This window comes from Pristiophorus japonicus, chromosome 14, assembly GCF_044704955.1.
Source record: "Pristiophorus japonicus isolate sPriJap1 chromosome 14, sPriJap1.hap1, whole genome shotgun sequence".
NCBI classification, from domain to species: domain Eukaryota; kingdom Metazoa; phylum Chordata; class Chondrichthyes; family Pristiophoridae; genus Pristiophorus; species Pristiophorus japonicus.
In genome coordinates, this window is record NC_091990.1 from 88,975,791 (window position 1) to 88,994,890 (window position 19,100).

The 19,100-nt window shown below is 44.0% G+C and overlaps 1 protein-coding gene across 2 annotated transcripts in view; it reads left to right on the top strand.

Annotated features, from left to right (window-relative positions):
* znf408 (zinc finger protein 408) overlaps nucleotides 1–16,323 on the top strand; it is a 28,350-nt gene extending 12,027 nt beyond the window's left edge. For both annotated transcript variants that reach the window (XM_070899348.1, XM_070899349.1), the window contains exons 6-7: nucleotides 5,968–6,933; nucleotides 14,569–16,323. In XM_070899348.1, coding sequence (XP_070755449.1) covers nucleotides 5,968–6,933; nucleotides 14,569–15,839 — 2,237 coding nt within the window. In that variant the 3' untranslated portion in view covers nucleotides 15,840–16,323. The remainder of the gene's footprint in view (nucleotides 1–5,967; nucleotides 6,934–14,568) is intronic.
* The last annotated feature ends 2,777 nt before the right edge of the window (nucleotides 16,324–19,100 follow it).

Consider the following 19,100-nt stretch of genomic DNA (forward strand, 5'->3'; position numbering starts at 1 on the left):
AGGGCAATGCGGTTGACATGGTGTACATAATTTTCTAAAAGGCGTTTGACAAAGTGCCACTTAATAGGCTTGCCAGCAGACTTGAAGCCCATGGAATAAAAGGGACAGTGGCAGTTAAGATCCTAACCACTCGCTGTGTAAAAATGTTTTTTCTTATGTCGCCTTTGGTTCTTTTGCCAATCACTTTAAATCTGTGTCCTCCGGTTCTTGAAATTGGCTAAGCTACAGGAAACAGAGAGTAGTGGTGCTCCCAGGGGTCGGCTCCAGAATCACTGCTTTTCTTGATATATATTAATAACTTGGATGTGGGTGTACAGGGCACAATTTCAAAATTTGCAGGTAACACAAAACTTGGAAATATACTGAACAGTGAGGAGGAAAGTGATAGCCTTCAAGAGCACATAGACAGGCTGGTGGAATGGGCAGACACGTGGCAGATGAAATTTAACGCATAAAAGTGTGAAGTGATATATTTTGATAAAGAATGAGGAGAGGAAATATAAACTGAAGGGTACAATATAAAGTGGGTGCATGAACAGAGAGACCTCGGGGTGTAGGTGCGCAAATTGTTGATGTTGGCAGGGCAGGTTGAGAAAGCGGTTAAAAAAGCATGCGGGATCCTGGGCTTCATAAATTGAGGTCTGAGAGTACAAAATAGTGTAAATTATGATGAACCTGTCTACAACACTGGGCCTCAACTGGATTATTGTGTCCAATTCTGGGCACTGCACTTTCGGAAGGATATGAAAGCCTTAGAGAGGGTGCAGAAAAGATTTACGAGAATGATTCCAGGGTTGAGGGATTTCAGTTACGTGGATAGATTGGAGAAGCTGAGATTGTTCTCCTTAGAGCAGAGAAGATTGAGAGAAGATTTGACAGAGGTGTTCGAAATTATAAAGGGTCTGGACAGAGTAGATCGAGAGAAACTGTTTCCATTGGCAGAAGGGTCGAGAAACAGAGGACACAGATTTAAGGTGATTGGCAAAAGAATCAAAGGCGACTTAAGAAAAATCTTCTTTACACAGCAAATGGTTAGGATCTGGAAAGCATTGTCTGAAAGGGTGGTGGAGGCAGACTCAATCACCACTTTCATAAGGGAGTTGGATAAGTACCTGTGAGAAAAAAATTTGAAGGGCTGCGGGGAAAGGGCAGGGGAGTGGGACTAGCTGAGGTGCTCTTGCAGAGGGCCGGCATGGGCTCGATGGGTCAAATAGCTTTCTTCCATGCTGTAAGCATTCTATGATTCTATAACTCACATCTCCGCCGTATGAAATAGTGAATGGAGGTGGTGGGCTGTGGTTAGTGATATTCAGGATGTTCCCTCAAGGAAGTTTGTACAAAAAATATTTGTTCCCGGGATGCCTCTAAACAAGTAATTACAGGCCAGTCTGCCAAACCTCGGTGCTGGGCAAATAATTGGAAAAAATTCTGATTGACAGTAATAATTGTAATTTACAAAAGGCAAGAATTAATCAATGGCAGTCACCATGGATTTGTTATGGGAAGGTTGTGTCTGACTAACTTGATTGAATTTTTTGAGGAAGTAACAGGAGGGGCGATGAGGGTGGCTCGTTTGATGTAGTCTACGTGGATTTTAGCAAGGCTTTTGACAAGGTATTACCTGACGGACTGGTCACAAAAGTAAAAGCCTATGGGATCCAAGGCAAAGTGGCAAATTGGATCCAAAATTGGCTCAGTGGCAAGAAGCAAAAGGTAATGGTCGATGGGTGTTTTTGTGACTGGAAAGCTGTTTCCAGTGGGGTTCTGCAGGGCTCAGTACTTGGTCCCTTGCCTTTTGTGGTATACATCAATGATTTAGACTTCAATGCGGGGGCATGATTAAGAAGTGTGCAGATGATATAAAAATTGGCCGTGTGGTTGATAGTGAGGAATAAAGCTGTAAACTGTAGAAAGATATCAGTGGACTAGGCAGAAAAGTGGCAAAAGGAATTCATAAGAACATAAGAAATAGGAACAGGAGTAGGCCATACGGCCCCTCGAGCCTGCTCCGCCATTCAATAAGATCATGGCTGATCTGATCATGGACTCAGCTCCACTTCCCCGCCTGCTCCCCATAACCCCTTATCCCCTTATCGTTTAAGAAACTGTCTATTTCTGTCTTCAATTTGTTCAATGTCCCAGCTTCCACAGCTCTCTGAGGCAGCGAATTCCACAGATTTACAACCCTCCGAAAGAAGAAATTTCTCCTCATCTTTGTTTTAAATGGGTGGCTCGTTATTCTAAGATCATGCCCTCTAGTTCTAGTCTCCCTCATCAGTGGAAACATCCTCTCTGCATCCACCTTGTCAAGCCATCTCATAATCATATACGTTTCGATAAGATCACCTCTCATTCTTCTGAATTCCAATGAGTAGAGGCCCAACCTACTCAACCTTTCCTCATAAGTCAACTCCCTCATACCCGGAATCATCCTAGTGAACCTTCTCTGAACTGCCTCCAAAGCAAATATATCCTTTCGTAAATATAGAAACCAAAATTGCATGCAGAATTCCAAGTGTGGCCTCACCAATACCTTATATAGCTGTAGCAAGACTTCCCTGCTTTTATACTCTATCCCCTTTGCAATAAAGGCCAAGATACCATTGGCCTTCCTGATCACTTGCTGTACCTGCATGTGTTTCATGTACAAGTACCCCCAGGTCCCGCTGTACTGCGGCACTTTGTAATCTTTCTCCATTTAAATAAAAACTTGCTTTTTGATTTTTTTCTGCCAAAGTGCATGATCTCTCACTTTCCAACATTATACTCCATCTGCCAAATTTTTGCCCACTCACTTACCATGTCTATGTCCTTTTGCAAATATTTTGTGTCCTCCTCACACATTGCTTTTCCTCCCATCTTTGTATCGTCAGCAAACTTGGCTACGTTACACTCAGTCCCTTCTTCCAAATCGTTAATATAGATTGTAAATAGTTGGGGTCCCAGCACTGATCCCTGCGGCACCCTACTAATACTGGTTGCCAACCAGAGAATGAACCATTTATCCCGACTCTCTGTTTTCTGTTCGTTAGCCAATTCTCTATCCATGCTAATATATTACCCCCAACCCCATGAACTTTTATCTTGTGCAGTAACCTTTTATGTGGCACCTTGTCAAATGCCTTCTGGAAGTCCAAATACACCACATCCACTGGTTCCCCTTTATCCACCCTGTTCTTTACATCCTCAAAGGGTTCCAGCAAATTTGTCAAACATGACTTCCCATTCATAAATCCATGCTGACTCTGCCTGACCGAATTTTGCTTTTCCAAATGTCCTGCTACTGCTTCTTTAATAATGGACTCCAACATTTTCCCAACCACAGATGTTAGGCTAACTGGTCGATAGTTTCCTGCTTTTTGTCTGCTTCCTTTTTTAAATAGGGGCATTACATTTGCAGTTTTCCAATTTGCTGGGACCTCCCCAGAATCCAGGGAATTTTGGTAAATTACAACCAATGCATCCACAATCCCTGCCGCTACTTCTTTTAAGACCCTAGGATGCAAGCCATCAGGTCCAGGGGATTTATCTGCCTTTAGTCCCATTATCTTACTGAGTACCGCCTCCTTAGTGATTGTGATTGTGTTAAGTTCCTCCCCCCATAGCCCCTTGACTATCCACTGTTGGGATATTGTTAGTGTCCTCTACCATAAAGACTGATACAAAATATTTGTTCAGAGTTTCTGCCATCTCCATGTTCTCAATTATTAATTCCCCAGTCTTGTCCACTAAGGAACCAACATTTACTTTAGCCACTCTTTTCCTTCTTATATACCTATAGAAACTCTTGCTGTCTGTTTTTATATTTTGTGCTAGTTTACTTTCATAGTCTATCTTCCCTTTCTTAATCATTTTTTTAGTTGTTCTTTGCTGGCTTTTAAAAGTTTCCCAGTCTTCTGTCCTCCCACTAGTTTTGGCCACTTTGTATGCCCGTCTGGAGAAGTGTGAGGTAATGCATTTGGGGAGGGCTAACAAAGCAAGGGAATACACAATAAATGGTAGGATACTGAGAAATGTGGAGGAACAGAGTGACCTTAGAGTGCATGTCCACAGATCCCTGAAGGTAGCAGAACAGGTATGTAAAGTGGTTCAGAAGGAATCTGGGATATATAGAATCATTAAGTTTACAGCGAGGAAGAAGGCCATTTCGGCCCATTGTGTCCGTGCCGGTCAACAAGAGGATATCCAGCCTAATCCCACTTTCCAGTTCTAGGTCCGTAACCCTGCAGGTTATGGCACTTAAGGTGCTCATCCAAGTACTTTTTAAATGTGGTGAGGATTTCTGCCTCTACCACCTTTTCAGGCAGTGAGTTCCAGACCCCCACAACCCTCTGTGTGAAGTCATTTCCCCTCAAATCCCCTCTAAACCTTCTACCAATTACTTTAAATTTATGCCCCCAGGTTGTTGCTAAGGGAAATAGGCCCTTTCTATCAACTATATCTAGCCCCTCATAATTTTATACACCTCAATGAGGGCTCCCCTCAGCCTCCTCTGTTTCAAGGAAAGCAAACCTAGACTATCCAATCTGTCCTCATAGCTAAGATTCTCCACTCCCGCAACATCCTCATAAATCTTCTCTGTACCCTCTCCAGTGCAATCACATCCTTCCTGTAATGCGGTGACCAGAACTGCATGCAGTATCCAGCTGTGGCCTAACCACTGTTTTGTACAGTTCAACCATTTAATCCCCCCCCCCGCTCTTGTATTCTATGCCTCGGCTAATAAAGGCAAGCATTCCGTATGCCTTCTTAACCACCTTATCTAGCTGGCTTGCTACCTTCAGGGATCTGTGGACATGCATTCCAAGGTCCCTTTGTTCCTCTACACCTTCAGTGTCCTATCATTTAATGTGCATTCCCTTTCCTTGTTAGCCCTCCCCAAATGCATTACCTCACACTTCTCCAGATTAAATTTCATTTGCCACTGTTCTGCCCACCTGACCAGTTCATTGATATCTTCCTGCAGTCCGCAGCTTTCTTCTTCATTATCAACCACACAGCCGATTTTAGTATCATCTGCTAACTTCTTCATCATACCCCCTATATTCAAGTCTAGATCATTGATACCTTCCTTTATTAGCTGAGGCATAGAATGTAAGAATATAAGGGAGGTTATGCTTGAACTGTATAAAACACTAGTTAGGCCACTGCTGGAGTATTGCATACAGTTCTGGTCACCACATTACAGGAAAGATGTGATTGCACTGGAGAGGATACAGAGGGAAATTACGAGAATATTGCCAGGACTGGAGAATTGTAGCTATGAGGAAAGATTGGATAGGCTGGGGTTGTTTTCTTTGGAACAGAGGAGGCTGAGGGGAGACTTAATTGAGGTGAATAAAATTACGAGGGGCATAGATAGAGTGGCTAGGAAGCACCTATTTCCCCTAGCAGAGAGGTTAATAACCAGGGTCATAGACTTAAAGTAATTGGTAGAAGGATTAGAGGCGAGTTGAGGAGAACCTTTTTCACCTGGAAGGTGGTGGGGTCTGGAACTCACTGCCTGAAAGGGTGGTAGAGGCAAAAACCCTCATCACATTTTAAAAGTACTTGGATTTGTGCTTGAAGGCAATGGAGCAAGTACTGGAAAGTGGGATTAGGCTGGATAGCTCTTCTTTGGCCGGCACAGGCATGATGAGCCAAATGGCCTCCTTCTTCTGTGCTGTAAATTTCTTTGATTCTATTTCTATGATAAGCAGCAATTTAACATATGACTGTCATTAAGAACAAGTTAACAGTAAGCAGCTGATGTCTGTCATTCTGTAACATTGAGCATTATGTAGCAATATTCTAGAGTGCACTTCCCCTTTAAGTACTATGCTTGGATCATAATTTCAGCCCAGTAGAGTTGCTCTGGAAGTGGTTTGGTACTTTGTCATTTTATACTTAAGTTAGCTATGTGATCACCTGTAGTTACATAGAGACAAAGAATATTTCATATCTAATGCTCTGACCTCTTGTTAACAGAAGTGCTGAAGGAAGAGCCTGTGGATAGTACACCAGCGCATGCTGATGACGAGCCAAGCGATTCTCCTCCGTCCATGTCACTGTGCACCAAGCCAATTGTAACGGAAAAAGAGCCAGAGTGTAAGGACTCGGTGAAAACCGATCAGCCTGTTAAAAGGTCGCAGCGGCTTCAGATGAAACGTGAAACTCAGAACAGCCTGTCAGAGAAGAAAGTGAACCGGGTTGCCTTGAGACGTGAACCAAAGTTAAGCAGGGCCAGTAACACCGAGCAATTGCTGCTCCCAGCCCCTTTCTTCAAACAGGATGCCACTGAGAAACGGCATGAACCCATGATTGACAAATTGGCACAAGGTGCTAGTGACATTGAGACCAAAAGGTTGAAGAAAAATCATCCATCCGGACTTGGTGAGAGGACCTTGCGGTCAGCAATATGCAGCAAGCACCTTGGAAGTTCTGCAGTTGGGAGAGCTCAAATGATACACACAGGGCTCAGTTCACAAACACTGGACCTGCAGGTACCACAGGTGGAGGCCCCAAAACAGGACAGGAGGAAGAAAACGATGTTGAGAGACAATCAGGAGAAGCTGAAAGAAGAAAAAGAGAAATGCTCTGTTCAAAACGCAGAGGCCAAGTCTCCGGAGGATCAAGGAGCAAAAGAGAAATCAGATGCCGATTTGGCCACACTGTGCAAAAAGGAGGAGCTAAAACCACCTGCAGAAAATGGAGAGCACGTTCGAGCTAAGGAGAAATCCACAGCTAAAAACAAATTGGGGAGAAGTGGGAAGTTCTGTCGGCGGGACAGTTCCCAGATCGACCCCAGTGAGAGGAGGTACAGGTGTGATGACTGTGGAAAAGGTTTCATCCAGATGTGCCACCTGAAGAAACATCGGTTCACTCACACAGGCCATAAACCCTACCTGTGCAATGAGTGTGGGAAGAGCTACAGCTCTGAGGATAGTTTTAAAGGTAAAAGGAAGGGGCTACCCAGAATTGTCATGGTCATTCTCACACCAGGGAGGGAGTTGATACTTGGTGGACTTTTTTTGAATATATTATATTTTGTCTCTGAACTTTCATTATTTATGGTCGACCGAGTAGACTTTAGGGAGAGAGAACGCTTATAATTTTGTATAAAAGAGACCATTATCCACTGATACTGACAAGCCATTTTTTAAATAATTGCCACCCCCATAATGTTTCCTGTGTCAGTTGGGAGGGCTTGGCAGACCGGCATACAGATCTCTCCAAACGCATTGTTGTTTCATAAGCAGCCAGTTGAATTTGCTGGAAAAGAACCTTGTTGTCTTCCTGCATCATTGGCACTCCACATCTGGACATGGCTGTCCGCCAGACTCCCAGTGAAGGTAGCTGGTGGGGGATCAGCTGATACTGTATTGCATCCTTTAGTGTAGAGTACCTGCTCTTTATTACCTCATCTTTCGGTAGACTGTCTTTCGGATGAGATGTTAAATCGAGGCCTCATCTGCTCTCTCAGGTGGATGCCAAAGATCCCATGCCACTATTTAGAAGAAGAGCAGGGGAGTTCTCTCTAGTGTCCTAGTCAATATTTATCCCTCAATCAACTTTACAAAAGCAGATTATCTGGTCATCATCACATTCCTGTTTCAGGGAGCTTGCTGTGCGCAAATTGGCTGCCGCGTTTCCCACATTACAACAGTGACTACACTCCAAAAGTACTTCATTGCTTGTAAAGCGCCTTGAGACGTCCAATGGTTGTGAAAGGCGCTATAGAAATTCAAATCTTTTCTTTCTTTCATCTATCTGTTTTAAATGTGAGAAAGAGGGAACTTGAATTTATATAGCACCTTTCACAATCTCAGAACGTCCCAAAACGCTTCATAGCGTAGTCACTGTTGTAATGTAGAAAACGCGGCAGCCAATTTGCACACAGCAAGGTGCCACAAACAGTAATGAGATAATTACCAGATAATCTGTATTTTGTGATGTTGGTAGAGTGATGAATATTGGCCTGGACACCGGAAAGAACTCCCTTTCTCATCTTCGAATAATGCCTTGGGATCTTCTACAATGACCTGAGAGGGAAGACTGTGGTTCAGTTTAACATCTCGTCCAAAAGACGGTACATCTGACTGCAACATTGTCTCAGTGCTGCACTGGAGTATCAGCCTAGATTTTGTGCTCAAGTCTTTGGAGTGGGACTTGAAACTACAATCTTTAAACTAACTTTTACTAGTGGGCTGCCACAAGAATCAGTGTGTGAGCCTCAGCTATTTACAATCTATATTAATGATTTAGATGAAGGGACCGAGTGTAATGTATCCAGGTTTGCTGGCAATAGAAAGCTGGGTGGGAAAGTAAGCTGTGAGGACACAAAGAGCCTGCAGAGTGATATAGACAGGTTAAGTGAGTGGGCACTAAGGTGGCAGATGAATATAGGGCCCAAGTTTCCACATGATTTGCGCCTGATTTTTAGGAGCAACTGGTGGAGAACGGACTATCTTAGAAATTGCAATTCTCCACATTTTTTTTTCTGCAGTTCTAGTCAGGTAGAACAGTTCTACTTTGGAACAGAATTTTTTCTTCAAAAGGGGGCGTGTCCAACCACTGACGCCTGATTTCAAAGTTTCCACAGTGAAAACGTACTTCAAACTAAGTTAAAATGGAGCAAGTGAAGATTTTTGTAGAACTGAAAAAACCTGTTCTACACATTAAAAAATCAGGCGCAGGTTACAAATTAGGCGTCCAGAATGAGGTGGGGGGGGGAAGGGAAGTCATTAAATTCTACAATAAATCCTTATTTATACTTCTACAAATATTATACAAATAAATCCAACCTGAATAAACATTTATAAGCAAAGAAAAGATTAAATAAACCATCTTCCTACCTGTGTGAAAGTGCTTCAGGCAGGGAGAATTCTGCAGGCGTTCGTTCCCGCGGGGGGGGGGGGAAGGGAACAGACGTTTCGTTCCTGGGGAGGGGGGGGAAGGGAACAGACGTTTCGTTCCCGCGGGGGAGGGGGGAAGGAGACAGTGAGAAGGCTGCAGGAAGCCTCAGTGCTGATGTGCTGATGGCAATGTGCTTTTATTAAAAAATGTTCAAAAATTAAACAGCTACAACGAACTACAAAAATGGCCGAGTGCCAATGTTTCCTTCACACTGCGCGTACGCGAACGCTCCAACGCGCACGCGCAGCGTTGCCAGCAGGAATAAAATTAATTTAAATCGTACCCACCCCCTCCCACTTACAAAATCGGTGCGAGTGTAGGCTCCGCCCCCCTGGGCGCTGCGCCAGGCAGACAAGGATCTGCAGAACGCTCCAGAATTGCGAGTTTTTTTTTAGGCGCCATTTTAGGCGCGAAAAATGGGCGCCCAGCTCGGAGGGGCGCCCGTTTTTTATCGTGTGGAAACTTGGGCCCATAATGTGGGGAATTGTGAGTGTGGGGAATTGAGGTTATTCACTTTTTTAGGAAGAACAGAAAATACGTTTTTTAAATGGTGAGAAACTATTAAATGTTGGTGTTCAGAGAGATTCAGGTGTCCTCATACAGGAAACGCAGAGTTAGTATGCAGGTACAGCAAGCAATTAGGAAGGCAAATGGCATGTTGGACTTTATTGCAAGGGCGTTTGAGTACAAGAGTAAGGAAGTCTTGCTACAATTGTATAGGGGTTTGGTGAGACCACACCTGGAGTACTGTGTACAGTTTTGGTCTCCTTATGTGAGGAAGGCCTTAGAGACGGTGCAACGAAGGTTCACTAGTTTGATTCCTGATGAGAGGGTTGTCCTATGAAGAGAGATTGAGTAGATCGGGCCTATGCTCTCTGAAGTTTAGAAGAATGAGACATGATCTCATTGAAACATATAAGATTCTGAGGGGGATTGACAGGGTAGATGCTGAGAGGTTGTTTACGCTCTTACAGGGGTTGGCTGGAGAGTCTCGGAATAGGGGTTGGCCACTTAAGACTGAGATGATGAGGAATTTTTTCACTCAGAGGGTTGTGAATCTTTGGAATTCTCTACCCCAAAGGGCTGTGGATGCTGAATCATTGAATATATTCAAGGCTGAGATAGATACATTTTTGGACTCGAGGGGAATCAAGGGATATGGGGATCAGGCAGGAAAGTGGAGTTGAGGTCGAAGATCAGCCATGATAGTGAATGGCAGAGAAGGCTCAAAGGGCCATATGGTCTACTCCTGTTCCTAATTGTTATGTTCTTATGTCTTATATCCTTCTAACTCGGGCGAGATTGCTACCACTGAGTCATGGTTAATATCATGGGGGCCTTTTGTAGTTGGTAATTTTCCTAAATTAATCCCAAATGAAAGTGTCTGTATACACATTGGGCCAAAAATCCCGGGCCTCGCTGGGTCCGTACGAAGTACACATGGATTCGGCGAGGCCTCGCAAAAGGCGGTTTTCGGGGTGTGCTGTGCATGCGCCGAAAACCAGCTTTTCCGATTTGCCAAGATTTGTCTTGACAGATCGTCCACATCCCCGGGAGAAGGACATTCGCACGGGAGAGTTTGGACTATTTGCCCAACTCATGCCCAGCGAATCTCCTTCATAGTTTTACAGCATAGCTTACTTTTACCAGCGCAAGAATTTTAAAACAAATAAAAAATTTAATTGAATCATTCATTTTTATGTTTAAAAACCCCATCCATTAAGGTAAGTTTATTTTTAACACCCTTAAAACACATTGAAAAAATTTACAAAAATATATTTTTTTCTAAAACATTTAATTACATTTAATTTCAATTCATTTTAAATATGTCAGGTGTTTTATTTATTATGCTGTGTTTCTGTGTTTTTCTCATTGATAGTAATGGGAGTCTGTACAAACAGAGCTCCCATTTTTAATCAATGAGAATACTGCATCGTGATTGGTGGCCCAGGCCCACGTGACTCCAGCTTGTGCGTACATACCCTGAAAGGCATCTCCCCATGCGCTGCGCAGTGAATCTAGGACTCCGGATCTTGTGTTTCTCTGGGACCACTAGGTACTTTCGTAGATTTTTTTCGGGTCGGAGGTGTTCGTACCAAGGAAGCCTCCGACTGCAATTTCTCCCCCCCCCCCCCCCACCTGATCTCACTATAATCTCAGTTATAACTATCTTGGTTAAAAGTCCTTAAGTCTTTTGGTTGCTGATATTTTCATGTTAAATTTTATGCTACATTATAGGGCAATCACCGCATTGTGTGCCTTTTTATAATGCATGCAGTCCTTATCCCTCCCCAGGACAGCTTAAGGGAAAAACTTACATTTTCACTAACAATTAAAACCACACATTCGTACTCCGTGTGAAAAGAGCTAAACTGTAAAGATGCTGGCTGACATGGTGGGTTAGCAAACTGTCTTTGTATCTCTCCTGGCTAACATCAATAACAAAATCTTGGACTTGTACAGTGCCTTTAACTCTTCAGGCACTTTATATGGGAGGTGGCTGGGGAAGAATGTAAGGATTGTAAGCAAAATAAGTTTGGCTGTCTTAACTCCATGACTAGTGAGTGTGAGCCCATCATTTGCCACTAATTACCACACTCACAGGCCACTAGGATGGCTGGTGTGGCAAATGAAATTGTCACTGATGTAGACGATGTCCTCCTCTGAGCTTGGGATGAAGGCATATTGTTGGGGTAGAGGCGAGTGAGAGTTATACTCTTGAGTGCTTGATACTGTCCCAGGTTTTCTGTAAATTGGTCATAAATGCAAATTTAAAAAGAGGTTAAATGTATTTTTTTTCCCTCCCACATATAATATAAAACATTTGATGGTCATCTCAAATTAAGACTTTTCATTGTTAACTAAGTATCGTAACTGGGTGGCTGAGTGGTTCAGTATTAAGTGACATTTGATCACCTTTCCCTATTTGTATTCATGTTTGTTTTCCCCCTTCCTTGGATCTCCGCTGCCACCCACATCCTGCTCCCACTGAGTGGAAAGGTGGGCTGATCTGGACCATGGCTTCTACCAATGCCACCATGGGGCCAGATCAGGACTGGAAAGAGATTGATCCTATCAAAATGTTTTCCTTTGGGAGCCCAGACCCCAATCATCAGCTGCCTCTTCTTGGCTGGCCTGAAATTGTAAATGCCTCTAAGATCACCACTGTATTTATTTATGTGTATTGTCTGGATTTTGAAGAGTGGTGTCAGAGGTACTGGTTTTGGTGACATTTACAAACTAAAATCTGGGCAGTGGATCCACATACGATGCATCACCAACCTGTGCTGTGAGCTGGGAGAACTCAAGCCTAAGCCCATCATTTACCTTGCTGTTAGTTCCCCTAACTTTACAGTCATAGTGGCTCATTGAAGCTTGGTAAAGACAGGCTGTCTGCAGGTCCTGCCGGATAGGGCATGGTGAATTGCACATTTTGCTTTGATTCGTTAACGTGTCTGATATGTGCAGAAGTCTATCACAATGTTAGAGTCTCGAAACCTCTGATAAATCTACACAGATCTGTTTGCTTAATATACAGTGCAAACTCTCTCAATTTAGACATATCCCACTTTGCTAAATCCAGAGAGCTTAGGTGTAGGTTGGCAAAGCTGAGGCTTAGAGGATGCAATTATGAGTAGGGACACTGCTGGAGTTTAAGTTACTAATACCATGCAGCCCACCAGCACAGACCACTGGGTAAGCTTCCTGCTGCTTGTTCCGCCAGGACCATACTACCCCTTGGCTTGGAGGGTTATCAAGAGCCACGTGGATAGAATCCTTGCTCCCGTTCACAAGTCTATCCCATTAACAGTGTCTCACCAGTGAACCGCTTAATCCAGGTTCTCATGAGCAACTTTGGCAAAGAGACATGTAGGGAGTTGAAAATGCAAGTCGATGCTCACCTGCCTGGCTCAGGTGTGCGATTATTGCGTCTGTCATAGACTTGGTTCTGAACTTCCATTACTAGGCATGTCATTTTGGAGCCACCTTGACCCAAAAGCAGCCCCCAATTATTTCCATTCTCCGTCTCAAAAAAGGATAGTTACTAATTTGTTATTCGATAACGAAGCGTGAGTTTACGTCCTCACTAGGCAAGCAGCAGTTACCAGGAGTTTCTCACAGGTGACGTGGAGAGCAGCACAGCTCAACGTTAAATAAGAGTGCATTTCTGTGACAATGGTACAAACACATACCATGCCTCAGGAAGAGTGGTTCCACCACTGTGGAGCTTCAGCGGTATCTGCTCTCTCCTCCGCAGCTGATTCAGGTAAGCACTGAACCCTGGCCATATGAGCACACGTTCCCATACCCGGCCTCCCAGGTAGCATCTCCCAGCAGTCATTATTCCGAGTCTCAGCTTCATAGGCAGCTATATGGCTGATACCTGCGCTCAGCATGGAGAAGGGGAAGCTGGCTTCTTGCCAGCCCCACCTTGATGATTTAGATGTAAGGTCAGTGCCCAATACCTGGCTCGTTCATTGCGAACAGCTGTGAGGCTGCAGAGCGACTTGGATAGGTTAGGTGAGTGGGCAAATGCATGGCAGATGAAGTATAATGTAGATAAATGTGAGGTTATCCACTTTGGTGGTAAAAACAGAGAGACAGACTATTTGAATGGTGACAGATTAGGAAAAGGGGAGGTGCAAAGAGACCTGGGTGTCATGGTACATCAGTCATTGAAGGTTGGCATGCAGGTGCAGCAGGCGGTTAAGAAAGCAAATGGCATGTTGGCCTTCATAGCAAGGGGATTTGAGTACAGGGGCAGGGAGGTGTTGCTACAGTTGTACAGGGCATTGGTGAGGCCACACCTGGAGTATTGTGTACAGTTTTGGTCTCCTAACCTGAGGAAGGACATTCTTGCTATTGAGGGAATGCAGCGAAGGTTCACCAGACTGATTCCCGGGATGGCGGGACTGACCTATCAAGAAAGACTGGATCAACTGGGCTTGTATTCACTGGAGTTCAGAAGAATGAGAGGGGACCTCATAGAAACATTTAAAATTCTGATGGGGTTAGACAGGTTAGATGCAGGAAGAATGTTCCCAATGTTGGGGAAGTCCAGAACCAGAGGTCACAGTCTAAGGATAAGGGGTAAGCCATTTAGGACCGAGATGTGGAGGAACTTCTTCACCCAGAGAGTGGTGAACCTGTGGAATTCTCTACCACAGAAAGTTGTTGAGGCCAATTCACTAAATATATTCAAAAAGGAGTTAGATGAGGTCCTTACTACTAGGGGGATCAAGGGGTATGGCGAGAAAGCAGGAATGGGGTACTGAAGTTGAATGTTCAGCCATGAACTCATTGAATGGCGGTGCAGGCTAGAAGGGCCGATTGGCCTACTCCTGCACCTATTTTCTATGTTTCTAACGCGGGTTCTCGTGAGCAACTTTGGCAAAGAGATATGTAGGGAGTTGAGGATGCAAGTCCATGATCTCCATGTATCTTCCAATATTTTGCAGCACTATGCTGTCCCACAGAAGGTAATTTAATCCAATTAGTGGGAAATTGAAGGGCTAAAGCAAACAGAAAGTATGCTTGCTTTTCTAAGGTAAGAAATGCTTCATCTAGTCAAGAGTCATGGCCAAGAACTGACTGACGTGTATAGTTTGCTGGGTTGTTCTGCGAAGACTGCTTGCTGTTTTCGCAGTCTTCTAACTGTCTTTACTTTCATAGCCCACCAGATGCTGCACAGAGGCGAGCGGCCATTCAAATGTCAGCAATGCGACAAGGCCTACGCATTGAAACGGGACCTCCGAGAGCACGAGCGAGTGCATTCAGGGGAACGTCCATTCGTGTGCAATGAGTGCGGAAAGGCGTTTGCCCGGCCACCATCCCTCCGGATTCACAAGAAACTCCACCGCCTCAAGGCCATGAACCTTGGCAACCCTCGGGCCTGCCGCTGCAGCGTGTGCGACAAGGAGCTGGCCAACCCAGGCTCGCTGAAGAACCACATGAGGCTTCACACGGGCGAAAAGCCCTTCACTTGCACGTACTGCGGCAAAGTTTTCAGGCAGATTGGCAACCTCCGGGGCCACCAGCGAATCCACACCGGGGAGAAACCGTATAAATGTGAGGACTGTGGGGAGTTCTTCTCCCAGTTGCCTGAATTGCGGAGGCACCGGATTTTACACACTGGGGAGGTGTATCTCTGTACAATATGTGGGAAAACGCTGAGAGATCCACACACTTTCAGAGCTCATGAACGCCTGCACACGGGAGAGCGACCCTTTAAATGCGAGCAGTGTGGGAAGGCGTATACCCTCGCCACCAAGCTTCGCAGGCACCAGAGAATACACTTGACTGAAAAGCCGTTTAAATGCGACATCTGTGGCAAAGGCTACACCATGACCCAAAGCTTAAAGAGACACAGGGAGTCCCACAAAAAAAGCGAGGCGCGGAGTTTAGGGGAGGTTGCAGAAGCCATCGCCTCCTTGGAAAAAGAAAGCTCCGAAAGCAAAACTCTTGCGTTGACGCCAAAGCGAGTTAGGAAAGTAGGCTTAAACACCATCAGCCAAGAGAACAGCGACTCCGTCGAAAACGAAAGTGTAGTTTTAAATCTCTATGTGCACACCATCGAAATGGTAGAAATCCCGAGCACAGAACGCGAAGAGAACATGGTGCTCAGTACTGCCGGCCAGAGTGCGGGTGAATCAAGCATTACATTCCAGCAGGTGGAGCACAATATAACTTTGGAGACTGAAGGAGTGGTCGGAGACCCCTCGCAAGACGTGGTCGCTCAGGCTCTGGCAGGAAGTCAGCGACCTCTCAATGAAGATATCATCGAAATAATTATTCCGGATACTGAGGATTATACTGAACGAGTCACTACGAGAAACTGTGTTGTTGTAGAGCAAGAGAAATTGGCCAACAATGCCGTTGTTATTGACGAGGATATTGGGTTTAATACTGTTGCTGAGATTGTAGAGATATCAACTGGTAGTTGAACTCCAATAACGCATCTTTATTAGTGTGTCTGACTTTGTATTAAAATGTGTTTCTTGCATTTGGGAATCTGATGCATTACATTTTTAGACGTTGTCCGACAGTTAACAATCCTTCTGCTGTGTGACTGGTTTGCCTGCCCAGAAATACCCATTTCTAGATAGACGTAACAATGTAGACCCTGGAAGCTGCATATTTGTACTCAACTCCTGCAAATTCTTTGCAGGTGCAATTATGTAAGTCATGAGTGTGTTTATTTATAATGGATTTATTTATAATCCATTTCCAAAGTTAAGGGTTGCGCTTGACAATAAGCATGTACGAGAACATAGATTGGAAGTGTTGCCAGCGGTGGTTGTTTCACTACAGTGCTACCAGGGTTTCCTGGGGTATCGGTACTAAACAGATCCTTCGTGTTACAGCTATAAAGGCAATTGGGCCAGCCACCTCTTGTCAAATTTTAAAAGGTTTTAATATTGCAATCCAATCACAAATAGCTAGTTATTAAATATAATAAATTCTGGTGTTATTTCTTGTTCATGACCTGCAGATTATCTAAACTTCTAGCAGATAAGTCACAATTGTTAACCCTTCAGTGTGAAAATCATTGCTTGTCATTTGCAAGGTTGTAAGAAATAGGAGCAGGAGTATGCCATACGGTCCCTCGGGTCTGCTCCACCATTCAATAAGATCATGGCTGGTCTGATTTGATCTCAACTCCACTTTCCTGCCTGTTCTGCATAAGCATTGACTCCCCTATAGTTCAAGAATCTGTCTCAGCCTTGAATATATTCAATGACTCCGCCTCCATTAGTCAATATGCATTGGTCACCTGTCTCTTCGTGGACACTGGAAAAAAACTGGATTAATGCAGCCTCAAAAAACTTGATTAATGCAGCCTCAAAAAACTCCGCAATGCAGATTTGTTGAAATGAACGGCTGAAATAATTTCAAGGCACAATCTCATCTTGGGTTCAGCTGACAAATCGGTTAATGCTAATGAATTCCACCACTGGACTAGTAATCCAGAGGCCTGGGCTAATAATTCAGAGAACTTGAGTTCAAATCCCATCATGGCAGTTTGAGAATTTGAATTCAGTTCAAACATTCTGGAAGTAAAACTGATTCACTATGTCCTTTAGGGAAGGAAACCTGTCTGACCTACATCTGACTCCAGGCCCACACACATGTGGTTGACTCTTAACTTCCCTTTAAAGTGTACCAGACCACATGGAAGTAAAACTAGTTCACTATGTCTTTGAGGGAAGGAAACCTGTCTGACTTGCATCTGACTCCAGGCCCACACACATGTGGTTGACACTTAACTTCCCTTTGAAGTATACCAGACCACATGCAGCAATTCAAAAGACTGACCACCATCACCTCAGGGCAACTAGGTGTGGGCAATGAATGGTGGCCTTGCCAGCAACACCTCCATCCTGGGCATTAACATTTTTTAAAAACTGGCTTGGAGTCATTTTCAGCTATTCATTATTTAGATATATATACATTTTTAGAAATGAAACAATAGGCTCCTATTACCATATAAGGACACGCGTGGAGCAGCCTGGAACTGTGTGTTGTGCCTGACCTGGGGCCAGGCCCACTCTTTCTCTTAGGCAAGCACAGTGGACAACTGCAGGAGACTCACTAACACCATCTGACCTGGAGGCAAGACGAGCTGAGTCAACGGTACGTTAGTGTGAACTTTTGCAATTAATTTCCAAAATACTTCCCACAGACCATACTGTCCAGAGACAAAGGTACAATATACTCTGACCCCCCCAAAAAACTCAGCTCTTTTCATGTGAGATTTCTTTTTCCAAGTATGGAAAGTATACAACAAAAAACAGACAACAAAAATAATTGTCAAGTGAAGAGGAACTCAGTTCTGTTGTTGAGAGTACGAGAGTATCTTTTGGCAGTCCTGTTGAAAGCTAGAACAGAATGTGTTAGCAAATCATGACTATTGAGTACTTAACTCAGTGATGAGCTCTGAAAATTCAGTGTTTTTCTTCATAGTTTGTGTGATTGAAAGATTTGTCAACATAGCTCAGAATGTTAGCTCATTTTGAAATTTCCTGACATCAGGTGAACACAAACACAAAGCCGAGTGACTAATAGCTACCACAAACAATTGGTTAGACTCACAGAGTACAGAGATGGATCATTAGGGCTATTGAGTCTGTGCCAATGGTTTTCTCCACATGACCTACCTATTCCAATTCTAATTCCATCTCTTGCTTGCTTGACCCCTTAATGCTCCTCTTTATGTGGAGAAGAATTCCACATTCTAACCATCCTCTGTGTAAAGAATATTTTTTTCTAACCTCCCCTTTAATTCTCTTCGCTATTATCTTGAACTTTTCCCCCTCTTGTTACTGTCCAATAGAAGCAAGCTATCACTGTTTACCATATCATAACCCTTCATAATTTTGAAGAGCTCCAGCATATCAACCCTCACCCTTCTCAGATCCAGTGAAAAAAGCCAGAACTTCAAAATAATCCATCACTGTAAGAACATAAGAAATAGGAGCAGGAGTAGGCCATTTGGCCCCTCAAGTCTGCTCTGCCATTCAATAAGATCATGGCTGATCTGATCTTGGCCTCAACTCCACTTCCCTGCTCGCTCCCCATAACCCTTGACTCCCTTATCATTCAAAAATCTCCACCTTAAATATATTCAATGACCCAGCCTCCACAGTTCTCTGGGGCAGAGAATTCCACAGATTCATGACCCTCTGAGAGAAGAAATTCCTCATCATCAATTTTAAATGGGCAACCCCTTATTCTGAAACTATGCCCCCCAAGTTCTAAATTCCCCCAGGGAGGGACATCCTCTCTGCATCTACCTTGTCAAGCCCCCTCAGAATCTTATATGTAACCCTTCATCCCCAGTAACATACTAGTGCGAATCTACCTTGTGGTTTGCTTTTTACATCCTCTATGGAGTTCCCAGCAATGTTGCCTTTAATTTTTTTTGGGGGGGGGGGGGGTGGGAGGTGCACAGCCCGTTTAAGGGATTGCTGGTTGTGCGGGAACTGCGTGGCCGCGAAGCTTAAAGGGAACATTGGTGCCCAGAACTATTCATTGTATTACCAACTGCGGCCTGAGGTTTTGAACAAGTTCAACATGACCTTTTATGTTTCTAGGCCCAAACCAAAGGAATCAATTTCCTTTTTTTTGCTGCATTATCTACTTGTGTTTTCACCTTTAAGGATCTATATATTTTCACACCAATGTTCCTCTACTCTGTTTAAAAA